This window comes from Lichenostomus cassidix, chromosome 12, assembly GCF_008360975.1.
Source record: "Lichenostomus cassidix isolate B80296 chromosome 12, HeHo_3.0, whole genome shotgun sequence".
NCBI lineage: Eukaryota > Metazoa > Chordata > Aves > Passeriformes > Meliphagidae > Lichenostomus > Lichenostomus cassidix.
Window position 1 is genome coordinate 17,499,396 of NC_139493.1, and position 26,893 is coordinate 17,526,288.

Here is a 26,893-nt window from a genome sequence, read left to right on the forward strand (position 1 = left end):
AATTAAAATTTTGTCCCTGACCTGATAAAGTGACACATTTGTAACCAGATAAAAAATATAAGGAATATTCTGTTTTTACTTTTGTCTTTCTTTCTACCTTAGCATGGGGCATTTTCACTTGTCAGTAACGAGGACATCCTTGATTCAGATTAATTTGGTTTTATCCTGATGTTTCATAAATTAATCAAATAAACCAAATTAATCAATATATTTTTCTTCAAAATTATCCTTTTTTTTCATAATTAATTTAGTTTCATCCCAGTCTTTTAGAGGTAGCGCTGTTTACCTTCCACATGACCATCTTTTTAACTAATTAATTTAGTTTTATCCCCTTTCATTTCGTATATAACGCTGCTTTAGTCCAATATCAGAATTTTTTTTCATTTTTTTCCTCAACAGACGAAGGGTGCTGGCAATTTCCGACGGCATTGAGCACATTGGGAACCTGCGCTGGGAGCTCGCCCTGTGCCTGCTGGCTGCCTGGACTATCTGCTACTTCTGCATCTGGAAAGGAACCAAGTCCACTGGAAAGGTGAGGCTGGAGCTCTGGGCAGCAGCTCTGATGCGCTCCAAACCTGTGCTGGTATTTGTATTGATTTCCATCAGACAGGAGAATTTCACATGCAGCATGCACTGCTGTGAGGAACTCTACTTGGGGGTGTATAAATAGCAAAATTAGTTGTAATTAAGAGTTGGTTGTACTTTGGTTTTTTTTTTGCTCCTTTTGGTTTCATGATTTGCTTTTCCCCTCATTCTGTTTGGTGAGTTTTGGTGATTTTTGGATTCTGGGTGGTTTTGTTTTATTTTTGTTAATTTATGAATTACTGGCCAGATCTTGAACTCTGAAACCAGAATTGGGTGGTGATTTCTGTGCACAAATTCTGCAAAACTTGGGTTTTGCCCCAGACTGGAAGGAGTCAAAGCTGTCAGTCCCTCAAGAGAGTCAGTGAGAGTTTCAGTGCACATAAAGAGAGAATTTAGAAATCCAGATGGAACAGCAAGAGCAGAAATAATGAAAGCACTCCAAGAGGGACCAAGATGGATATATTATGGGGGTAAATAAAAATATTTAGTGCTTTTGAGTGAATGGCACTCAGTAGAGGGAGCAGGGAGAGGGAGCCATGGGATGAGGGAGAGGCTGTCCCTGGAGTACTATCAGACACAGCTCTGAGTAGAATCTATGAATAATCAACTACACAGAGAGAGGAAAAGAGCCACAGATCTTGAGGGAGGATCTAAAAAAAGCACTGGTTCCTCGTGTTGGAGCTAAAGGAAACCAGGAAAACAGATTAGTGGATCAAAACATTTAATTTTCAATTGTTTCTCACATAGTTTGGGTTGTGGTTGAGTTTTTTTGGTTTGTGTTTTATTGACCTCCATTTATAACTGAAATATTTGAAATGTAATTTTTTTTTTTAATTTGGAAAATGCCAGAATGAATTTATTTAGCTGTGTCAACTCCACACATCTTCCATCCTATCAGCATTTTGGCTGTAACTAATTGCTGATTCTTTCTGTATTTGCCAACTGTGTCAGTCAATCTGGTGCTGTGTTTCCCATTCAAGCCTTTGCACAACCACACGTTTCTGCAGCCCTGCTTTCACTGAGCCACTGCAGGAAAACTGCTGAGAAACACTGCCTAGGGATAGCTGGCAGAATGAACAGTTTAGGGGACTGAGAGCAGGGGAAAAACCCTAAAGAGAGGAGTATGGAGGAGCAGCAGTGATGTGAGGGAATGACAAGACCAATGTCCCCATGCCTTTGACGGGAGCACTCCGGGGAGCTGCACAGTGCTTTGGAGTTGTCTGAGGGGCTGCAGCTGCCAGGGAAGGAATGAAACCAGGCAAACTGATCTTTTTTTCCATCAGAAAGAATGTCTGAGGAGGGAAATCTATTCTAGCATGGTTTAATGTGAGCCAGGGCTGCAGGGAGAGGCTGTGTGGCTGAGCAGTTTGCACGCCAGGCTGGGCCAGAGGCACGCACCGAGCAGCACTTTGAACAGCATCCTCACCTCAGGGCAAGGGGCTGAGGGATTTTGGAAAGGATTTATTTCACATTTCTCCAGTTTACATCCAGGATTTCATTGTTCTTCTGTTGTTTCTCCATTCTTTCAGTTTATACCATTTCAGTTCATACCATTTCCCCCAAAACAGATCTTGTGCTTTGAAAGTGGTTAACCTGTCTGACCTTTATTTTCCCTTTTTCTGATAGCTTAGCCAAACCCTCAGCTTTAGGTAGGCGGAATGAATTGTCTTTGATTTTATGTTAGTGTGATTGTGATAACCACCTCTGTGATGAGGTCAGGAGAAACAGCCTGAGAAAGAACAGCCTGGCTTGGCCACTGAAATGGGGTGATAAACTTTTCAACAAGCAGAAATAACTTCCAGTCTTGCAACAGAAGTGCAAAGAAAATGGAATTAATACACAATATTCAGCTTTGTCAGTCTCAGGTTTAAAACATTTTGATCAGGGTTCTGTACAGGTAGCCTCCCCATATATTAACACTGTTTAAATCAGTTTGCCATGAGCAGCAGTTCTGTTTCCTGAATGCTGAGGAGGCAGACAGAATTCCCACATTCCTCAGGAGACACTGGGCTATCCATCAGTCTGCCTTTCCAGAGGCTGCACTGCTCCCAGGAAGGATCTGCCACAGCCAATGTTGGTCATTGTCTTCTCCAGCTCTGTTCCTTGCTGCAGGATTTTTCCCTGGACATCAACTTACTCTTTAGATGCATTTAATCATTTAAATATTCTTCCCCTTGCCACTTTTTACAGCCTAATCCCTGGAAATCTGAGCCATGGCACTGCCTTCCCAGAGCAGCTTAAAAACAAAGGCAGCACTCAGGTGTTGGGGATGCTACAAAGGGATTAAATGTTCTGAAATACAGGTGATGCAGCAGATTTCTGGGCTGCAGTTCCATTTCTGCTATAATCCCATCTCTAAAATTCATATTTAAGCTCATCCAATCATAGACTTTCCCACTAAATTGAATTTATTGAATTGAATTTATTACATGCTCATTTCCAGGGAATATTTAAAATTGACTTCTGGATTTTTTATTATAATAATATAACAGTCGGTTAAATTTATGATATACTTTAATTGGATTGAAACATTTCAATGAAAAAACCCACATTTATTCAAAGCAAAAAACTTCTTAAAATTTTATCACCTTTGGACTTTTTTCAAAGGGAGGTGTCTGTGGGACAGAACTGTAGAGAGAAAGAGGACAGGGGAAACAGGTAAAAGGGAGAAGGTGGGGAGAGACTTCATCTGCACACATTTGTGCTTTGTGAAATATTCAGGAGGTTGGTTTACCTTTTTCCTCTTTTTTCACTCTGCATTCTAATGCATGGTGGGAAAAGACTCCAAGCCTTAAAAGCTGTTATAAAATACTCCATCATTCTCCAACCAGCACTACCACAGATCATGAGTATTTAATATTTTAAGGTATTAAATATATTAAGACTAACATAAAGTTTAACTCCAGAGGAAGTGCTTATTACACTGTTAACAGGATGTTCCAAACTTTTCCATTACTGTTCTTGAAATTCATCACTTTCCCACAAAGTATTTCCATTTTCCATTCCAACAGAAGTGAAATAGCAGAATAAATCAGGTGATTCTGGCAGCTTTCAGGTGAAATACATTTGTGCCTTTTCAGAGGTTCTTGTCCTTAATTATTCAAGCTTTCCTTGCCCTTCATTATCCAATCCTAAACCTGAGGATATTTGTGTGCCAGCTTTCACATTTTAAATGTGGCATATATGCCAAATGCAGGATCTTTCAATGGGAAACTCAAATTAAAGAGGGAGAAAAATATGCCAATGCAATGTTGCCATAAAGTGATGTGCATTTTGCAACTTGCTGAGCTTGATGATGTCTGATCTCCATCTCATGGAGAAGTGTTCTCAGTAGCTCAAGTGTTCTCAATGCTTCCAGACATGAGGCAAGAACTGTCTAAAAGACTGAAGACAGTTTTTTAAACATTTAAATATCATTCCAGTCTCTAATCATTAGGCTTGATTTAGTATCTGTTTTTTCCAAAATACTTTTGACTGCTGGTTATGACAATTCTGAGTTTTTCTATAATGTACAGAGTTGCTGAGTCTTCCTAATTTTTTGATCTTCATATTTCATTAATGAAATGTTCAGGTACGAGGAAACCTATTCCTTTATGGATCTTGATTATCCAGTTATTAATTTAACTGAATGCTCTTGTGCTTTAGACTTTGAGAGAGCAACGCCAGAATTCGCTGATCAATTTTTCCTAATTCGCTTGCTGAAGGAAGCAACCCCCATAGTTTCCTTTTTCCTTTTTATTTTCATGGGAGTTTTTGCAGACAGCTCATTCCCCTGAGCTCAGGGTCATGTCTCACTTACAGCAACTTCTGCCCAATTCCTTTGGAAGGGAGGAGCCTGCTGGACTCAAAGTTTTGGGAAAGAATTTGGAGTTTTCTTTCCTGCTCTTTCTTCCTTTTGGGATGCATCAACACATCCCTGTCTGATGCTGATATCCCCAGACTGAAACCCAGGCAGGGACTTGGATGTATGAAATTGTGCAGGTTGGGAGGTATCTTGGAATTTCTCTGGTCTGAGCTCTTGGTTAGAGGAGGTTCAACACTCCACAGCCAGTCTTGCTGTCTGGCTGCATCTTAGAACTCTCCAAGGACAGAGATTTCCCATGCCTTGGGAAAACCTCTTCCACTGCCTAATTTCCCTCATGGTATGAGTCATTAATCAATTATTTACTCCATGTGGGTTCATTGTAATATTTCATTTTGTTAATTATTTTTTTGTTACCTTGGTATATTTCTGTTATCCAGGCCAGATCAAAGCCCATTTTTATATCATCTGTGTCACTACAGAGCATGGGTTTGAGCATCTCCAATTATTGATGCACACAAACTGATTTGAATAGACTTCTATATTAATAAGTTAATTAATAGACTCAAGGAAAAAATAATGCAGCTTTCCTGCCTGGACATCTTGAGTGGGAATGAGAGCTAATCAGCACTGATGTGCTTCAGCTTTCTGTGCTGTAGATGAGGAAGAGTTAAATCAAAAGAATTAAAAAAAACCCCACAGTCTTGCTATCATTTCCAATTTATTGCTATTAGAACATTTCCCCCACCCACAGCACATTAATGGCTGTTGTCAAACTGTAGATGAGATTTTGTCATTTTCTGACTCAACACCAAGCCAGCATTTTCTGATGTGAAGTGGTAAAAGAACTTTGTTTTGTGCCTCCAGGATTTTATTGAGTATTAGAATATCACACTGATTGTATGAACACTGAGACAAACTCTCATATCTTTTGGGTCTTTTTGAATGGGTTCTTGTTAATACCATGAAAATATTCTTTTGCCAGAGCAAAACTCAAATACTTCTTGCACAGTGATTTTTACTTCTCCACTAGTTACTGGTTAATAAGTGATGAGAAATCCTTCTCATTGTGCAGAACCAGCTGCAAGAGAGAAAAAACTCACGGGAATCCATTCTTCAACTTTTGCTGGAACTAATCTACATACCATAATCACTGAATATTATTCTAGCTGATTCTGACTTCTGAATATTTTGATCCTTCCCTTCTCTTTGCTCTCAGTTCCCCGAAGTTCAGCCTCATGCTGGTGTTAGAATGTGTTCACTTCAAGCTGCCTCTGCACTTGATATAATTTAAAGCTGCCTGATGAGTCCAGAGGGTGATGGGGAGAGGTGGGAGCAGGAGTGTTGTGGACCCAGAGGTGAGGCTGGGATGTTCCAGCTACAAGCTGTGGATGTTGCTCTAGAACAAATCTGCTTGGTTTTTCACATCATGGTCAACTTTTTACACGTCTTGCAGACTTTCATCAAGTGTTTGACATTAAAAAGGCTCTGTCTGTCACTTCTTACTCTTTTCACTCCGGAGATGCTGTGTTAACCACAGCCCAGTGAGCTCTGCTGGGAGGTTTTGCTGTGCTACACGAGAAAAAGCATCGATGTAGCTCCTCTCTGTACATAAACATGAGTGCCTAGGGTGCTTGATTAAATAATCCCGTGAGTCAAAATCTAAAATAACAGATCCATGATTGCACAGCATCTCCTTTATGTCTTTTCCCCTAATTTATCACTGGATATCCACGGCATCTCTACAAAGGGTTCTGTTCAGTTTGCAGCTCATCATTGTAAACCTTTAGAAATGGCCTTGCAAGCTTTCTTGGTGGTGTAGTTGTTGGACATAAACATAAAAGGATGAGGGGCTCTGATACTTTCCTTGTCACCTGCATTATTCATTTAAGTATTTCCCTTTCTACCACGACACCACTGGAAAAGTTACAAACTCCAGAGCAAGGCAGAGAACTTTCTTTTCCCAGAGGTGCAGCTCTGCTGCTGTAGCTACCACAGGGAAGCAGGATTTGGGTAGAATATGTACAAGTGAGGGCATCATTTCTTGTTTTACTATAATGCTATTGAATTTTTTCTTTTTCCTGTGATTGTGCCTATTGCCCAAATACGTAATCTTCTCCATATGATTCTACAGGTTACATTTCACAAAATTGGTTAGACTCCATTCAGACTCCCAGATTTTTCCTGGTTTGACTGTTTTATTTAACCTTTAAATGCAATACTCAGACAAGAGTCCTGTAAAGGATGCATAGTGCATTTTAAGCTGTGATCAATATGAGGGGTTTAAGGTGAACTTCACGAGGGAACTGGGGATGTTCAGCCTGGAGAAAAGGAGGTTCAGGGGACCTTATTGCTCTCTAAAAGTACCTGGAACAAGGGACAGGATGAGAGGGAATGGCCTAAAGTTGCAGCAGGAGAGGTTTATATTAGATATTAGGAAAAATTTCTCCCCTGAAGAAGTGATCAGGCATTGGAACAGGCTGCCCAGGGCAGTGCTTTCATCACCATGCCTGGAAATGCTCCAAAACCACATGGATGTGGCACTTGGGGACAGTGGTGGCCTTGGCAGTGCTGGGTGAAGGGTTGGACTCGATGACCTTGCAGGTTTATTCCAACTGTAATGATTGTGTGATTCTCTGACATGAATTTTATAAGTGCACGGCTGCTGTCCTTTGCAGTGCTGCACTGCTCCTCACTCATTAATTACTGCCACTGATCACTTGGATTTGCTGAGCTCAATGCAGTGAGGGCCAGTGAGGTGTCAGGAAATTTTGGAAAGTCTGCATTAATTATATCTATCAAAAAACCACAGATGAAAGGGAACAGGTACAGCCTGTTTGCCTGGGACATCTTGACACAGAATCCCATTAACAATAACAGAAAAATGTCCTGATGAGGGGTTTGGACATTATTGTTAATCTGTGAACAGGAAACAGTCAGTGAAAACTGGACCATTTATAAGGAATAAATGAGGTGGCCAATGAAATGGACTAAAATATACCTAATTCACACCTACATTTTAACAAGGTGTAAATAAAGGGTTTTTTCACTTCATGGTGCTTATGAGGACCACTTGTCCCAGGCTGCAGTTCTGATAAGACTGAATAATTCAACACAAAAGAGACACCTGAGCTGTTGGGAGTTTATTCCAACAAATCAAACTCTGCATGGTGCACTACTAGAAGAAAAACCCAAATGGCTGCAACCGGAATTAACTCTTGGTTAAAATTTGTTTTTAATTTTTCTGTTGAGGAAAATCCCCAGAGTTTTTGTGAACAATTTGAAATGCAAAATGGGAGCTCTGAGGCTCTGGCTGGCTGAGTTGGTGTCACCTCTCCCTGCTGAACTGCACACATTGCCCCTTAGCTCTGTTTTTACAGTTCTGCTCCCTCCTCCACCTGCATTTGCAGGGGAGCGTGGGATGCTTTAGGGATGTTTCAACCACTCTACATCCCCAATAAAAGCTCATTGTCCTGGCACACTCATAGTAAATTATTTTTGCACACCCTCCTTTCCCCCAGCTCCTATTTATTTATATTTTGATTGTTCTCAAAATTTTGCAATTTGAAGGTTTCCTCCTTTCGTTCCAAGGTTTTTTTTGTCCTGGTTCTGGGGTAAGCTGCAGTGCTCTTGATTTGAATCTGGCTTTAATGGCTTTAAAACAATCTACCACACTATGGGCAGAGCTGAGCAGTGCTTCTGTTTCTGACTGGGGCTCATTTTGTGTTAATTGAAGGCCAATTTTACATCTCTCTGATAGCAGTGCCTCCCTTGAGGTCAGATTCCCAGCTGTGCACAAATCCCTGGCATATGGTGTAAACCAAGGGAAATAAGAGAATATATTGATCTGCTGGAAAATCCAAGCAGAAAGAGAACTCAGTGCATCAATATTAATGCACGAGAGAAGTGGGAGAATTTCTAGGATTAGGTAATTCCTTTTCCTTGAGCAGCCAAGACACTGCAAGGTATTCAGGGTGCTTGAAGGTCCCAGATCCAGAGATGGGATTTTCATACCTTTTACCCATCATTTTCCCTGCCCTCCCCTCAGGAGTTAAGCCTTGCTTGCCAGCAGCTAAGACTCAGTCAGCAGCCCCAAAGAAAATTTATTTCTCAATAGCAGGCTATATAAAGGCCTTAATGGATTCAATGAGGCAGAAGGAAGGAGTAAAAGGACAGAAACAAAAAAATAAGAGAAAGATGTGTGGAAGGAGAAAAAAAAAAGAACTAGGGCCCATTGTAGGAGCCCAGGAAAAGGAACTAGGCAGCAACGATTGTATCTCCTGAAGTGTCTTTTGTTTTAGCCTCAAGTAACAGCAAAGAATGGCCCTTCATGGTGAGGCTTTAGCACTCTGTCCAAGGCAGATCTCTGTATTCAAAGGGGAAAGTAGAACATTCATGAGATGCATGCAGAGTTCCTGCTCTCCGCCTCCTCTGTGGGAGGTTTCAAAACTATTTTTTTTTTTCCACTCTCCTGTGCTCTGAGCATTTAAGGACACCTCGGGTTTGTTAAAAAATAGATTTTTGTGCTTCGCCGTGGTTTTCCTTACCTTCTGTTTGACAGCTGGGGAAAGTATCAGATAGTAGACTTCAATCAAAATTGTATCTTCATGATTTCAGTCCTTGCCAGCTGCACCTTAGCAGGGGAAAGTCACTTTGACATGAATATTTCGGGTGGATCTGAGCCCTGATCCACAGCTGAAGGGAGTGAAAAGTGCACTGAGGGGCAGCTCAGGGCACATGCAGGTGTGAGAGGTTTTGGGAAGAGAAATCTCCTGGTCTGTGAGCTTAAAGCATGAAAAAGCAGAAGGGATGGGGAGGAGCAGAGGGTGGAAGGTCAGCTTTTATATTTGCAGTGAAATGTGCAGCAAAACTAGAGGGAAAGCCCAAAGGCAGAGATTTCCATGGGGCATCTCTGTAGGAAAACTGCACTGGTTGGCCAAAGGGAGCACAGAAACCCTGGTTTTGCCATTGAGGCTCCCAGGAACTTTTAGCCCATTATCAAAGAGACACTGACCCAATAAAGAGACTTTAGACATGTGATAGTTCCAGTCATTTATTCCGATATGATCTCTTGATGGTTCATTTCTCCTTTCCCAGAACCTGCCCTTCCCTTCCAGTTCTCTTCCCCCTCACCCTGTAATCAGTGAATGATGCCCTGCAGCAGAACAGGAGCTAAAATATAACCTGTCCTGTTTATTATCACTGTTGATGCATGAATCAGGGCTGAAATATTCTTCCTTCAGGTGCTTGGCACTGCTAAAATATTCCTCCTTCAGATGCATGGCACTGCTTCTGGCTTGGATTTATAACTTTGGGTTTCCCCAAATCTGTGTGGTTGCCATGTCCTGCACAGAAAGTGCAATGAATATTGATTTTGTTGATTCTTGGTTTGGGTATTTGGAATATTATTTGCACCTTTTCTTCTGCAAGAACACACAGGGTGATCCCTCAACTCAGATACACAAATATTTGCAGCTCTGACTTTCCTAATGCTGCTCCAATTTTGTATTTCTTCACGTGAAGTAGAATAGCTACAATCCCCTATTCTCACACAGGTAGTTTGGCCTCAGCTACAGCTTCAAGATTGGCTCATTCCTTGCAGTTTGGAAGCAGTTTTGGATATCCATCCCCATGGCACCCTGTGCCATGGTTATATGAAATCAAATTCCTGCCAGTGGGAAGGCAGTCTCTGCTCTCTGCAGCCAGCAAAGCCCACATTTCTGGCTTTATCTACAACGTGAAGATGTCTTTGTAGTACAAGCTTTGTTTACAAGGCTGTTCTTGTGAGATTTACAAACTGGAATTCTGTCTCCCACCCCAGTGTCAGCTCCCGTGGCTCAGATCCAAACTCACTGCCGAGAGTGGCAAAGCTTAATGAAATAAATTGCCACACGAGCAACAAAGGCAGCTCCAGGCAACTGCTGGTGCTGTGCTGGTAACTAAAACACATCCCCAGGAGTGAGTTGGCTGCTGGGCACCTGCTATTCACTCCTGCTGCTGGAAAAAACCTGCGTGGTTCGGAAAAGAAAGGAAGAAACTCAAAACATCCTGTGTAAGCTTGATTGAGTCACAGTAGATAGCTGTGTTTTGGAAAGTGTAAGACTCTGCCCTTAATTAACTGTAATAAAAATTTTGGAGTTTTTTCCTGTGGGTATAAAAGATATTGATTGCCATGAGGGATAACTGGGGTGGTTGAGGTCAGTGAGGGGTTTTGTGGTTCGGTTTGTGTGTCCCTTGTTCCTGGAGTGCCTTGCTGAGGTTGGAGTCTCAGTGTGGGATGAGCACAGTGAGAGGTTCAGCTCCCCATGGAGTGTCTTCACATCCTCAGAGCCCCTCAGGGATCTCTGCTGAGCTGCAGGGATGAAGGGAGAGCTGGGAGATCAAAGCATTTCCCTGAGAGAGAAAAAGCAATCTGTGGCACTTACACACTCTCAAGTCACCCTGTCTTCCAGCCTGAGGTTCCTATCGTGTGATCCCTCTCATTTTTCTGTGCATCACGTCACCTTTTCTTCCCAGGCTGAAAAGCTGCTCAAACCCACAAATTAATTGCAACAGTGCCAGATTGCTGTCCTACAAGTCAGCCTTGAGGTGATTTAGCAGCTACATTTAGAGGCTGCTTAGAGGGGAAGCCACAGAGCAATAAACCCTCAATCAAGGTGTGACTAACTGCATTATGAGAGATGGAGAAGCCACAGGGAAGGGAAATGTGGAGAATTAGGGTCGGGGTGATAAGGATGCTTGTTAGTTTGGGTGGTAAGGCTATTTGTTGTGCTTTTGTTATTATCCTTAATGCACAAGTAGTATTGCAAATGCTTCATGGTGAATCCATGGCTCAGCTGTCACCATGGTGATAAGAGCTCATGTTCCTCAGTGGGTGACAGGAATTGGGCTGCCATCCTGGGCCACACAAACACACGCCTTTTGCCACTGAAATGATGAGCTCTTTATTATCCTACAACACTCCTGAGCTTCCCAATGGAATCACTGAATGGTTCTGGTTGGATGGGAGGAGGCAATTCATGGAATCATGGAATATCCTGGGTGGGAAGGGACCCACTAGGATCATCAGTCCAGCTCCTGTCCCTGCACAGACACCCCAGCCATCCCACCCTGTGCATCCCTGGCAGTGCTGTCCAAAGCCTCCTGGAGCTCAGGCTGTGCCCATTCCTGGGGAGCCTGGGCAGTGCCAGCACCCTCTGGGGGAAGAACATTTTCCTGATATTCACCCTGACCCTCCCTGGCACAGCTCCAGCCATTCCCTTGGGTTCTCTCCCTGTCCCAGAGCTGCTCCTTCCCTGCCCCTCCCGAGGAAGCTGCAGCCCCTGGTGAGCTCTGACAGTTCCCTTTGGTTTCATGATTACTAAAATCACCAAAAGGAAGAAGAGCTGGGGCTGTTCTATAGGGATGTCTTTGCCTGCCAGTTTACAAGCCACTTTTTGCCCAGCATTTCCTGCACAAGATTAAATAATGCCGTGGTACCCAGAAAACAGCAGAAGTGATTTATAGATTTAGAGATGGCCAAACCTGTTGGAGTGCTTGGAGGATTGATGCAGTACTTTTCAAAGAAAGTCTCACACATGACTAGTTTTGGTGCAAAACTCTAGGGAAAATCCTTATTCCCGTTGTATTGATGTTTTGTATTTTTAATATTTGCACTTATTTTCAATACTATGCATTAATTTGGTGACTTCTTAAATGCTGGCTACACTTCCTAATTCTCTCCTTTCCTCCTGGCCAGTCAATAACTGCATGGGCATAGCAGAGTCTGGCTGACACATTCACCTTTCCTGACTAGCTCCTTCTTCCTTTTTTGGCCACCTTTTTTGGAGGTTTACCTGGTGGGGAAACCTCCTCTATAATCTTTTTGGGTGATAGCCTTGTATTCACTTCCCAGACTTCATCCAGCAGGCTTTCGTCCCCTCAGTGCTGGTGTTCATTTGAGAGCCTGTTATGATTTTATTTTTGCTTGTCTGAGGGTTTTTTAAAGGCAAGTGAGGAAAATCAAGGAGGACTAGAAAGGAACCTAAGCTGGTGGTGATAAGGAATGCTCTGATAAATCCTTATTTTACTGGGAGATGTTGATTCAGGGAAACTAACCATTTAAGGGAATCTGATCATTCCATGAGGACAACACAAAACCTGGATTCATGTTCTCCAGGAGGAGTCAGAGGCCAACCAAAGCCTTCCTGTCCCCTGGATCAGGAGAGCAAGTTGGCCAAAAATGTTGAGTTCATTCCACTGCACATTTAAGTTCTTACACATTTTGGAGTGACAGGAAAAATCCCCTCCTGCCCTGTGGTGACTCTTGCATCTCCATCTGCTTCACAGGTTAAACATTTTTAGGATCTCTCAGACTCTAAGGAGTGAGAGCTGGAAGGTTTGTCTACAACTAAAAATTCCAATTTATTCAGTGCCTTTTCAGGCCCCATTTCTGCCTGTAAAATCAGTTTAAAATGTGTGTAAAATCAGTTATACCACTGGAAATTCAGATGCTGCTGTGGGATAATTCTGACCCACTGGAAATTATGTGCACAGAAATGGGGCTGTCATGAGGAATAGTCATCCCATATGAATATTTTTAAAGCAAAATGCAGGCATCTGTGTATATCTAATTAATATCAGTATTTGGCTAATTGTGCATGAAGACAATGTAGGTAGAATTGAGAGGTCTGAAAATCCTGGAAGGTTCTGGAAAGGATCACCTTTGTCTTATAAAAGCTTGAACATTTTAAAGACCTTTACCAAATGGAAAAAAACCCCCCAACGCTCAGTTGATTAATTAGTCCTAATTTATATTTCAAAATCTTCCTGATTGATTTTTAAAGTTGACTTTTACTTGATTAAATAGCAGTCTGTAATTCTGAGATATTTGTGGCTCTGCAAATTCCCTCCTTGGGGGCTCTGCACAAACACTTGGCTTGCAGCCATGAGCTCAGCCAAGATGCTGAAGTTTGTTTCCTCCCCACCTCCCTGGGCTCCTCCTCCCCCTGCCCACAACCAGAGGGCAGCTCTTCCTCTCTGTCCACTTGAATGTCACAATAAAAATCACATTCTACTCATAGATGCCATTATTTCACCGGTTGGCCCATTTATGGTAGAGATAAAACAACAAACTTCAATCAATAGTCTTTTCTGGGTGAAAACCTCCCCAAACCCAAACCATCCACTGCTTATAAACAAAAAACAACCTCCAACAAACACGTTCCAAACCCAAACCATCCACCGCTTTTAAAGAAACAACAACCTCCAACAAACACATTCCAGGTGCCAGAAAACCACGATTTTAGCATCAGGATGCTGCTGTTATATGAAACTGGGAGAGCTGTGCCTGCTTGCCAAATGGTAGTGCTCGTTTTGCTAGAGGTCCTCTGCACCTTCCTGCAGCTGAGAATTCCACCCCAGACCTTCCCCAAGTTATTTTGGGCACGCTGTGTTTGCAACTCTCGGAATTTGTGCATTAGCAGCGTGCTAGCAGCATATTCAGCATGTGAGGAACACACTTTGCAACAAATGGAGAGCACAGGCTCGGGCATGTTGGTGTTGGGAATAGTTGCATCTCCACTTTTGTCATCAACATAGCTCCTCTGAGAACAGTTGGTGAGTGTGGGATTAGTGTTTAGTGTGGGAAATAGAATTCTGGAGACTGAGGAAGCACTGGGAGGAGGCACTGAGATCCTGAGATTTCTCTGGGTTGTATTTACTATAGATATTTATCTATGAAACAGAGAAATGTTTCCTTTGTGGCATTTATTGACAGCAAAAATGTAGTAACATTATTGAAACATTTCCAAGAGTCTCTTGGTTCTTAGTTTAGTGTCCTTGTTTAGTGTGGATTCACTTGTGAACCTTTAAAAACACTTCAGAGCAGTCACCAAAACCTGTGTCTATGCACTGTGTAGATTTGATTAGGAATTTGATCTATTCAGGCTGTATTGAATATTTGAAATTTAAGGAACTGTGACTTAAAGGCATTATTCCAGGGTCCAGCCCACTATTATGACCACTCCCCCCTTTTTTAGGCACTGTTGGCACATTATTTGTCACTGCTTTAGTCATTATTAAGCTGGGCATGTATCAAGAATTCATCTGGTTCTCTCCATCAGCCATTATTTAGTGCTTAAATGCAGGTGCTCACATAATTGATTGCAATAATGGGATAAAATTCACTGTTGCTACATTTAATGTGGGCACTTTGGTGTGTTCTGGTCTCCACGATTGGGTTTTTTTAATTTGTCTGCATATTTTGTTCCTGGTAGTCTTACAAATGATTTTTTGGGGGCAGGATCTGTTAATTAGAGAGTTTTTACCCAAATACAAGGAAGTCAATCTTTACATCAGCTCTAGACAGTACACTTATTTTTTTTTATTGAATAGGAGGTCTGGAGACTTCATCATAGCACCACCAAGCCTGAAGAGCAATTTTAGCAGAAAGAAGACAGATCTCGATTTTAATGGTCCTGGGCAATCTGGAAACAAACCCAGCTGCTGGAATTAGCTGGGAAATAATTTCTACTAACACACATTTAGAAAACTTGATGCTGCTTAAGGAATATTTATGGGGAGAAGCAGCTCATCATCTCAGAGAGTAGTTCACTGAATTCAGCTGGGAAAATGAGCTGCAGCAGGGCATGGATATTGTCTGCCTTGGGTATATTTCATTGTTTCCCAATTTTAGCTATACTCTTGGGGTTCTAAGAGAGCACTTTTGACTCAGCCCTCCACCACACTGTTCTTCCCTTTTTTGGGGACTTTTGGCTACAGGTAGGCAGTTTTTTGAACACAGAGCATTTGAAATAGAATTTGGGAAGTGCTGAAAGATGCACAAAGTCAGACCCAACATAAAGAATAATTTTTGCTTAAAAAAAAAAAAAAGGAAAACCATCCCCCCCCATTTTTAAAATAGGATTAAAGCTTCTGAATAATGATTTTGGCTTGTTAAAGCATTTTTCATTCAAGAGAGATCTCCCTTCCACCCATTCAGCAAAAAGAATGCCAGACCAAAATGAAACAGAATGTTTTGGGTTTGTTTTTTTTTAATTGACTCAATGAGTTTTGGAGTGAAGTTTTCATTTCATTGGGAAGAAAACCATTTCAGTGTGCCTCAGACTTTCATTTCTTTATTGCCTTCACCACCATGTGGAAAAAAACTGGGACTTGCACAGCTCTGCCAGGTAGAGCCTTTTCTGTGTCCCAGGCAATGACCTCAGTGGGATGTGGTGCTGGAAGTGCTGATTCCTTTCTGCAGTTATTATTTCATGTGGAACCTTTTGCTTCCTGTGATCCCTTCGGCTCTTGCAGCCCTTCACTGAGTGTCCTCTCCTGGCCCCTCTCTTCTGGCTCATCTCATTGAATTTTCATTCCCAAGGAATTTTTCCTCTTTGATACTCAGTTCTCACATCTCATTAGATTTTCGTTGCTGTTGGGTTTTGAATTTATTCCTGCTCAGAGTGAAGCTGTCTGCACTCACACAGGATTCAGGAGTCACTTAGGAGGAATTCTGCAGTTTGTAGGCAATGTGGTTAAGGTGGTTTACTAGATTGATTCTGGAGCAAGAATCCCTCTGCGGATAAACAAAGATGACAAACAGAAGATGATGTTGAATAAATTTATAAAACACACAGAGCAAATAGAAAAATCAGATATTTTGCTGATTCTATCCCCCTCCCCTCGTCCCAGTCATACAAATCCACTGACCTGGTATTCTGTTGAGTTTTTGCTTTAATTTCTTTCTCTCCACATGACATTTTAGCATTAAAATGTAGGTAGACCTCGAATGTTTTTCCCCCCTTTTGAGATGCTTTTTAGAACCCTGTGAATCAGCTGTCATTCCTTTATACTGTTTTATACCATTTTTCTTGTAAATCAAATCAATGTGGAAAAGATCTCCTTTCAGTTGTCACTTGTAGCTCTGTAGAAGGTGTAGAGTCAGATGAGCAAAAGCCTTTTTTCCAAACAATGCTGCATGGAATATTTCCCTCTATACCATGGCAGTAGAAAAAGAAAATATTTTATAGTGTTAATATTTGCTGGTACCATCTAGGAAGTCAGAATTTATGAAATTGGCAAATATTAGTGAGGTGAGGTCTGGGCTGACTGTAGGACAGTTAAAATTCTAATGGCAATCCTGCCCAGTTTGGTGTTTCCTGGGTGTTTCTACTCAGACAGCAGAGCTGCCAGACAGAGGTACAATAATTACATTTCTATATTTATGCCAATATACATCGACTCTGCAAAGCAGGATGAAAATTACTCTTTCCCCTCTCCCATCACTCAGTGGAACTTTGGCTCCTGAACAGCTTTTTCCCACAAGAGTGCAGTGCAGAGTGGGCATGGTTGAGGGCTTCACTCTAGTTCTCTCTGCATGGGCATGTTTTCAAATAAATGAGTAATAAAGAAATAAATTAAATGACCTCAGGCTGAAAACACTCAGTGAAAACTAAGGATGAGCAGGGGACAGGACTGATTTCCCATAACTTCTTTAATACAGAGTCCTGGCAAATCTCTGGCAATTCCTGCATTGATACTCCTTGTGTTTACAGCCCAATGGAGCAACAGATGATTTTAGCGGACAGGGATGTGCAAGCCAGGAATTTTCTGAAGCATCCAGAGACATTTTATGCCATTTATAAAACGCAGTCGGTTCATTATAGTGCAAACGAGCTGGAACATGGCAGCTTGCTGGTGTTGTCACCTGGAGTGACATCGAAGTCTCCTCAAGGTTTTGGTATTTAAATTTCCAGTACTTGGTACTCAACTTATTTCCTATTCTTCAATACTTAAAGCTCATGGCAGTCAATAAAATATCCATTTTCAGGATTTTTGTTTCCAATGTACTTTCAGTTTAGTACCCAAGTATGGCAGAGTTGTTGGGTGCATTTCCACCTACTTGTATGTCTAAATATCTTTGTAAATTTTTCTTTCAACCACATTGTCAGAGGAGAACTTGGTACAAAAACTCATCTGCCAGAAATTTTTATTTTGTTTCCAACTGCTTAAACATTGGCATTGCTCTGACAAGGGTTTAAAAAAAGCATTTTGAGCATTGGGATGCAAATTAACATACCAAGCAATTAAAGTCAATTAAAACAGGATGCAGGGTAATTAGAAACAGTTGTGTTCACATTGATATTCAGAGAGGTTCCATGCGTTGAAAGAAAAGAAAACAATTTGGGAAACTTTTAATGCCCGACAGATGTGATGATGATGCTAATAATGGCACTGATTCCTAAATTCCCCATCCTGCCTCACCTCAGGAGCTCTTGGGAAGGGGGAGAGAACGGTAACTGATGTTTTTCTCCCAACAAACCCAGTGAACTCACCTGTGAGCTGGAGCTCTGCAGCCCCAGGAGCTGTGGGAGCACCAACACCACTAAACTGTCAGCACTGAGGGATCTCCCCATCTTTCCCAACCTGCTCCCTTCCATTGTGGTTCTGGAGATCTGCATTGGTATTTATTGCCAGAAGCACTGAGCCAATGGTGCTCTATTCATATCCCCTTTCTGCATGGCAAACAGAGAGCAGGAGAGCCCTCATTCCTCTAAAGCTGAGGCACAGCTGCCCTGATAGCCAAAAGGTTTGTCAGAGGTTGAGCTTTCCCTGCTTGCTGCTGTGGCACTGCACAGCTCCCTTCACCTGGCCTCTCCTGCCTGCAGAGATGAGTGGTTGGGCTTTTCCTTGATGGAATTCAGTGAGAGAATTCTCCCAACACAGCCTGGGAAGGGATCTGCCTCTGCAGACTGCAGTGTTTGCTCAGGTGAAACACCCCAAGGCAGCAATGGGATGAGCAGGAAGCAGTGGATGTGCTGCACACCAGTGCAGGGAATGAAGGAAATATTATTTCCACACAGATATTTGGGTGCAAGGTCTTCAGTGCCATCAGATGGATATGCCTGCTGACTGCCCTCTATTAAATGCAATTATTGATTTCAAACAAGGAGGGGAAAACAGCTGGCAAAGAACCAAATAAATGAAAACCATTAGCTGGCTGCTCCATCCCCTCCACATAATTTAAGGCTCAGAGCAGGACTGTGTCCACCCCATGTGTTTCTTTTTTAGTTCTCATCAGCTGCTGATCCTTTTTTATTTGGAACCTAAATGTGGAGAGACCAGGTCTGTTTGAACTCAGCCAGTCATAGCAGTTGGTATTGCCACTAATAGTCAATAAATGTAAACACTGGGGTAAAACTTCCCATTTTGCATTGTATTGAGCTATGAATTCATCAGCTCAGGAACTTGGGACCCATAGGAATAGAGTGGTGATATCCATTTCCTGGGAGATTCAAATTCTTCCATTTCCAAGTGTACCTGATGAGGCACCTGAGATAATTTATTCTTTGTGGTTAAATACTTAGTCTGAGAATCAAATTTCAGTTCATTAATTACAAAAACATGTTGCAAAATCTATTCATAGGTCCATTCTTTGACATATCCCTTTCATTTACATAGGAGACAGATACTGGATTTCTGAGTTTAAAATGCAGATTTTTTCAAGGCTGTACAAGTTGTGTTTGTCACCATTCTTGCAGCCTAATTATTTGGAGTGGTGCAAGGCAGGTGTAAGAGTAGCACCTCCTGTTAGGATGGTCAAACCTACTCTGCACAGGTGGAAGTGATCCCAGGGAATGATGGAGAGCTCAGTTTCAGGTGGTCATCATGTGAACAAAATAGTGATAGTGCCATGGAATTTATCACTTGGTCCTTCTATGAATTTGAATAGCCACTGCTGCTCTCAGGTTTGGGATTGGAAAGCAGGACCAATTCTGCTCAATTTTTCCTTTGGAAAACTTGGCTTCTTGCAGATTTCCTATTGCTCCCCATGCTGAGAACAAACTGATTTCTGGAAAAAACAATATATAAGTGTGGACATGTATGTGAAAACAGAAATCACACCTCAGAAATTTTGCCTGAAGGGTCTTTGTGTGATAAGTGTTCTCTATCAAATCCCAAGGAGATACAGATAGAATTTAACCTCTGGGCTTGATGAAATGTTTATTCCTGAGACACACAGGCAAAACAGTCTGAAGAGAAATCAGTTTAGTAATTATGGGGTGACTGAGAATCCATCGCCTATATTGTTGGAATACAGAGAATTAATTATTTGTTATCATGAGTCATTCCCTGTGCCTGTGTTTGGAAATAACATCTTTAAAGAGAACTTCCCAATGTCTATAAAAAAGTGCTGATCTCTCCTACAAAACCTGAAGGCTTTAGAAGGAAATATGGTTGGAGCACAAAAGTCACCTGCATGAACAAAAGCATCCAAAGCACTTCTGGAAATAAGAAGGTGGTTTTGCTGCAGCTGGAAGACAATATTTTTCTAACGTTGGTTTCTCCCTGCAGGTTGTTTATGTGACAGCCACCTTCCCCTACATCATGCTGATGATCCTCCTCATCCGGGGGGTGACGTTACCTGGAGCTTCTGAAGGGATCAAATTCTACCTTTATCCCGACATTTCCCGCCTCTCTGACCCACAGGTAGGACCGTGAGCTGCAAATTTATTTGCTTCACTGCCCAGCAAGAGTTTCTTGATTTTGAAGTCTGAATACAGGTGATTGCTGGAGAAATGTTCCTCATTGGATATTTGGAACTTGGGATAGGGCTTTAAAGCCATCCTCTGGGTTGGAACGTATTATGTTTTTAATTGAAAAGTGCCTTGATTGATTGAGAAATTGGAATTTTCAGAACCAGTTGCAGTTGGTGCTTCTGCCACTGAGGGATAAAGAGCATTGCGACCAGTTTGATAGGAAGAAATTTAACTGGGATTTAGCCACTTTATGGTTCTTTGCTCATTCCAAATCTGAATCTCAGGGAGAAGTAATAGATGAATTGTTCATTCAGATGATTGCTGTCTTTAGAGTAAAAAATGCAACCAAGGAGGAATGAAGTGCTCAGACCAGGAACCTCACCTGTTTTGTTGTTTCCAGAGTAGACCTGAACATGGAAATAATGGATTAAGTTGAATTTTTTTTCTTTTCCAGTGACAGATGAGTATATTAAACCAGTTATTGTACATCATTTGTGTGATATTGAAGGGAGAAAATGACACAATCTCTATAGAGCCTGACAGGTTGCAGACAGCATTTTTCTTATCTGCTTTGGCACTGGAACACACATTATACAGTGTTATTCCTGAGGCTATTACATTATTAAATGGATCCTGAGAAGGAGATAGAAAGGAATTGGGAATATTTGTCAAAATGAATTTTTTTAATCTGCTTACTGAGGATGCATCAGCATGATTTTTTTAAATCTCTGCTTACTTTAAACATTTCTTTTGTTGCAAAAGACAATAGGTGTGATCCTTCAGGTAATTTCCTTGAGGCATCTGAAATATCTGGTTTGTGTAATGTTTGCTTTAAACAAATAATATTTCTACAGGAAAAAAAAATGAACGAAAAGGATTTATTTAAATGATTGAAAATTTTAGGTGGAAAGTTGACCATGGACTTTTGGACTTGGCAATGTTCCCATGGTTCTGTGTCAGCATGGATGGGAAGTGAGGACGGGCTGTGGAAGTGCTGGCTGTGGAATTCCAGTGGCACCTTGCTGAGAGGTGGCCTCAGGTCACCTGAGAAGCTGGCCCTGGGACAGAGGAAAAATCAGAACTGTCTGGCACACTCCCAGTTATTTGTCTGCAGTGTACAATGGGCTCAGCCTGCAGTGAATCCCCAACCAGCCTGCTCCAGCTGAGCCCCAAGTGCCCAAACTCCTCAGCAAGACAAGGAAATGTCTGGTTTGTGTTATTTGAACACACCAGTGGCACCAGTTGGTTCTGCCTGCTCTGAGCTGCTGTTCCAGCCTGGGCAGTGGGGCTGCCAGCTGCAGTGCTCCCTGCCTGCCCCACAGTGCTTGGGGTGTCCTGATCTGCTGCCACAGCCTGGCCTTTGTGCCCCTGCAATGTCTGTGTGGAGCCATGGAATGGTTTGGGTTGGAAAGGACCCTACAGATCATCTCATCCCATCCCATCCCATCCCATCCCATCCCATCCCATCCCATCCCATCCCATCCCATCCCATCCACCCCTGTCCTGGCAGGGACACTTCCCACCATCCCAGGCTTCTCCGAGCTCTGTCCAACCTGGCCTTGGATACTGCCAGGGATCCAGGGGCAGCCAGAGCTTCTCTGTGCCAGGGTCTGACTACCCTCACAGGGAGGAATTCCTTCCCAATATCCAATCCAAACCTCCTCTCTGGCAGTTTGAATCCATTCCCCTTGTCCTGTCCCTCCATCCCTTGTAAAAGGTCTCTCCATCTTTCCTGCAGCTCCTTCAGCCACTGAATGCCACAATTCAGTCACCCGAAAGCTTCTCCTCTCCAGGCTGAACAATCCCAGTTCCCTCAGCCTTCCCTCCCAGGAGAGCTGAGTTTGTATGGACAGGGGTCAGTCCTGCTGCTCAAGGTTCCTTCCCTTGCCCAGGGCTTTTCCAGAGGCTCTTAACAGGATTTTGCCCTGTGTGTGGATTTCCCACGTGCCACTGACACCCTTGCTGTGTTTGTCATTGAGGGAGGGCACGCCAGCTTAAGGGACATTATTGCCAGCTTAAGGGCCATGATTGCCAGCTCCAAGGAGGGTTTCTGTGCCTATTTACTATCCTGGTGCCACTTGTAAAGCAGTACGTGGTTGCCATGACAATTTGCAAAGCCCACGTTGCTGGTGGGAGCAGCTTGGGAAGCACGGAGTGCTGCAGACACGTGGGGTCTGTCTGTCTGTCTGTCTGTCCCACTTATTTGAGGCTGGAATGCCCTTTGGGAATCCCCAATGGATGCTTTAAGGAGCCAGCTTCCTCCTCAGGGTCAGGGAGACTGCAGCTGGCAGGTTGTTGTTCTTCAGGTGTGTTTTAAACACCTTTTCTGGGAGAACAGCTGAAGCAAAATGTGCTCTAACACACAGCAAACACCAACACAGGTAATGGAATTGTGGTATTCGGGGGGTTTAGGGAATTATTTTCTGCTGAAAAAATGTTATCCCAGCAAATGCTGTTGAGAATAATTAATTCACTACTTGAAGAAAGCTTTCAGAATTATGGGTGGAACCTCCAGTGACTTTTCAAGAAATAGAGGAAGCTTAGCTCTTCAGGCTTAAACCCAGAATCTGACACAACTGGTTTTATTCAAAACATAGTAAAATGGCTTTGGTTCAGCTTTAGTGCAACTTCTAATGGTAATAAGATGGATATACAGACATTCTCCATTTTATGGAACTGTAGAATTCAATGTTCAAAGGCACCAATATTTGGATAACCCCCCACTCCATAAACCTCTTGTCAATTGTTCTAGAAGGAAATAAATAAAAAAAAAGTTATTTTTAAGGAGCACAGCTGGAACAACCTGGAGATTTGTGCTTCCAGTTTCCATGTTTGCTCATTTCTCTGGATTTACTCCCCAATGCCAAAGCATAAACCATGTGGACCAGCAGAATTTGGTTTCCTCTTCAGCTGCAGACCTGTTTCAATAATATTTCAGGGAGGCTGCTGGGTCTGCATGAGGAGAGAGCTATTAGAACCCCACAGCCAGCTATGTTTACTGTGGCTTAAACAAATGCAGTTTCTCTTCAAGGCTCACTTTAGTTTGAAGTTTTTGCATCTTTTGTCTCGGTGCAATTTGCATTCCACGGTTGGTTATAGCTTTGTGAGCAGCTATTCATCTGCCTCTGCAGCTCCTCTCAGCTCCTAGGCTGTGTTCTCCATTTCATTTTCATATTCCATCTCTGCAGCAGACCCAATCCTCTCGAGCTGAAAATGCCATCTTTTGTTCTGTGTGTGTGCAGAGCTCACACCAATCATTCTTGCTGCAGCAGTGGAAGCTGTCCCAGTCTGGAGATGTGTTTAAGCTTCAGAAGTGTTTCGCTTCGTCAACAAAAAGGTCTTGATAGTTTTCATGCTCAAATTGGCTTGAAATAGATCCCCCTGCCCTAATCTGGAAGATACAGGTGCTGTTTATAGCTTAAATGTGGGATCTTGCCTGAGTTATAACTCACACAAAAGAAGTGCTTCGCTGAGTTAATAGGATTTTTATGGGGTTTGTGTGCAAGCCTGACTCAGAATATGGTTCTGGTTGTCCCTCGACAGGTTTAAGGCACTCAGTATGTGATTGTACTTGTGTGTGATGCTCACTGAGCCTTTTTGGGGAAAATATTTGGTGCTTTGTGAGAGGATTTTGCAACCATTTGTGCCTGGAAGAGGTTAAGTGGGTTAGGGACTGGCAGATGTAACAGTTTGATGGGTCAGGAGGTAACATCAGGGACGAGGATATGGAAAAACACAGACATCAATTTAACCCCTGCTGTGACAGTGGATTGATAAAATGGGGAGGAAAACAAGAATAAAGCTTTCTTGTTTATTGTATGTTTGTATGCTAAAAATTGGCCAAGTTGCTGGTTTTTTTAGTTATAAAAATATGAATTTTTTTAATGAACATATTCACAAGAGCATCTGTCAACACAACCAGAACTGCACCTTCCTCTGAACAGCTGCTGCTTCCCAAAACCTTGACAAAAATTCCATTTCGATAGGGAAAGAATGCAGGTTGTGCTTTTTCTCTGATAACCTCACAAATATGTTAGCATGAGGAACAATGCCAAATCCCACATCAAGTTCAGGAAACTCAGAACCATCCCAGGTAGAATTGATTTTCGATTTCTCAGATGTTTTTTTTGCAATAAAGTTGGTGATGGCAGAAACATTTCTGCAATTCTTTGGTGGCTCAGCCATGAGGATCCCCCTTTAGGTGACAGTGCAGAGATTTGCTGCAGTGGCTGCTCCACCCAGCTGGGAAATGCTTTCCAGGAGGACTTTTCCCATCAATTTCCTTGGCACTGAGGTTTGGCTGATTGGCTTGGATCCCACTGGATCTTCCTGCTTGAAACGAAGTCCCAAAGTGTGAGTGCACAGCAGTGAGCATCAGCTTAACCTGAAAACCCACTTACACTGCATGGATTTTACACCACAAAGATCCTTCTCTTCCTCACATTGCCCTCTGGATCAAAACATGCTTCTTCCTGCATTTTCCTGTGTGACATTTAGGCTGCTTTCGTGTGTGGTTGTAGGGAAAAGACCATTTTAGTACATCTGTTTCAGAGAAAACAATTTTTTTTTTGTTAGAAAATCACTTAAAATAAACACATTTTTCCCTGGTAAACTGTAGTTTTTCATTACATACTCCTGAAATTTTGTATTAGCATGAGTTTCTTGTGGTAGTTATTCCCTCCTTAACATGATTTCACTCTGTTTTAGCACATAAATAACAATATACTTTTAAACAGATGCTGCTCACCAAAACTGCAAACAATTGCTTTCCACTTAGCCTAATTACAATAAAAATACATGTGAGAGACATTTGGGAATACTGGATAGGTGTAGAGGTGATATTTCCTTAAATCCTGCTCTGAAAATCCAAACTGCAAAAGCATTTGGGAATTTCTCTTCCCTTAACTTTTTATTCCCAACGTTTAGGGATTCCCAGTTGCTTTAGGAGGAAGAAATAATGCTGATTGATTCCGTTTGAGGATTTGCAGCCTTGGAATCCACAATCCTATCGCCACCTCGAGGCCAGTGAAGCCTTTTTCCAAGGCAGAGGAAATTCCTTTTTTCTGCCTCTGAAAGTAGAGCGAACTGCTGCATCCAAACAGAAATGTTGGGGCTTTGTTTTCTTTAAAAAAAAAAAATAATAAAGCTGTAAAAGAAATTTTGGTTTTATTTTTGGGTGGTTTCATGCTCAGAAAATCCAGGTTGCTGAGTTGTGGATTTTAGACCTGTCCTGCATCTAAGCCTGCTGATGCTCACAACACACACCTGGGGATTTTCAGATGTGGGCAATGGAAATATCTCTAATTGCCGGAGAATTCTGGATTTCTATTTATTTTTTTTAATCTGACAAATAGCAATCTTAGAAGTCTTTTCTAACTTTATGAGTCTATGATTCCCTAAGTGAGAAACTTGTAGTGTAAAGAGAAACTGCTCCACAGGATACATTCAGCATGGTGAGCTTTAAAGCATAATACTTAGAAAAATGCTTCAGAGACAGGTCAAGCTACCTGAATCTTACCAGACTTTTAGTATCAATAAATCGGTAAAACCTTCAGTGATTTACAGCATTTTTGACTTTTGTAAGAGTTTGGGCAGCAATTGAAAAAAAAGAAAATTAACTGGTAAAAAATAGTAGTCCAGCTCCTATCACACTTGGACAGTGCTGCCAAGGATGTGGAATTTACTCTTCTTTTTCCTCCCAGTTTCTTCCCATTCTCTGGATTGTTTCCTTCACCAGGTATTCATTTTCTAAACCAGGCATGAGTTGCAGCAAGTTAAATCAAGAGAGAGAGGAATCCTTCCCAAGGCTGCAAGGATGGAAATCCTCAGCCTAATTTATTATCTGTGTAACTACAACTCCCCCTTTAGAGATGTACCTTTGAACAAGCAGTCTTGAAAACCAAATTTCAAACTGTTCTTTCAGGGAGAGGAAGAAGCCTTGCTGCTGCAGGTGAGGTTCTTGTGCTGCTCTAGAAATCCTCTACCCAAACTTTCCAAATTCAAACTGGGCAAAGAATTCATTCTTCTCCAAGTCTGCTGTTTGCACCATCATTGCAAATTACTGAGGTTTGAAGTTGTAGGGAAAATAAGGATATAGCCCAGAGAGAAGCTTAGAAATATTTTTCCTACAATGCAATTTATATCTTCCCGAGGAGGAACAATTTCATTCTAAATATCTACAGATTTTTGCTCTACAGATTATTCACGTGGCTTTAAAGGCTAAGGAAGACCAACAAATCCCAAAGGCAGTGGAAGTGCAGAGGTGTTTAACAAGGCCAGAAATCCCTGCTGGGGTGGATTTCCCTTTTTCCCCAATAAACCCTGAAGGAGCAAGGAGTACATTGCATTTTCCCTGCTCCAAGGCAGGTGCTTCCTGTTCTCTGCAGGGAACTTGGGAACTCACATTCCAAGAGGATGGGATGAGACATCCAGGGGCTTCTCCTGGGACAAAAACTGACTCTGTGCTGCCTGGAGCAGCTCAATATTTGCTCACCCCAGAAATTATATTGTGCAAAGGTTTGGGGTATGTTTAAGTGCAAAATTTGGTGTATATTTAGGTGGAAATTTTTGGGGTAAATTGAAGTATTTGTGGGAAATACTCAGTCTAAATTCCCTCCAAACTGCCAGGGAGTGTGAGTGAACATAACCCACCTTTCCATGGCTCACCAGACAGCTGTACTTTATTCAGCAGTACAATATTGTGACTTAACCAGGTTAATTTTCTGTATCAAATGTGCTTTCTGGAGCCCAGCTGTGGCTCTGGGGTGTTATTTCAAGCCCTGAACAAATGGTTTCACTCTCTCTGCCCATGGCTCCTCCCTGAGTTTCTTGCTCCACAAGCAGGTTTTGGCAGTGAGGAGGGACTTGTTGAATTCATTTTGGAATTTCTCTGGGATTTCTGGGCCACAAGGGATCTCCTCCAGCTCTCCCTGCGACCCCTCAGCACCCCTGGCAGTGGAGAGACATCATCTGAGTTTGAGGG

General features: G+C 42.2%; 1 protein-coding gene across 3 annotated transcripts in view; it reads left to right on the forward strand.

The window, feature by feature from the left end:
• SLC6A11 (solute carrier family 6 member 11) overlaps positions 1–26,893 on the forward strand; it is a 96,601-nt gene that overhangs the window by 34,637 nt on the left and 35,071 nt on the right. For all 3 annotated transcript variants that reach the window (XM_085073055.1, XM_085073054.1, XM_085073056.1), the window contains 2 exons: positions 400–532; positions 19,727–19,861. In XM_085073055.1, the coding sequence (XP_084929181.1) occupies positions 400–532; positions 19,727–19,861 (268 nt within the window). The remainder of the gene's footprint in view (positions 1–399; positions 533–19,726; positions 19,862–26,893) is intronic.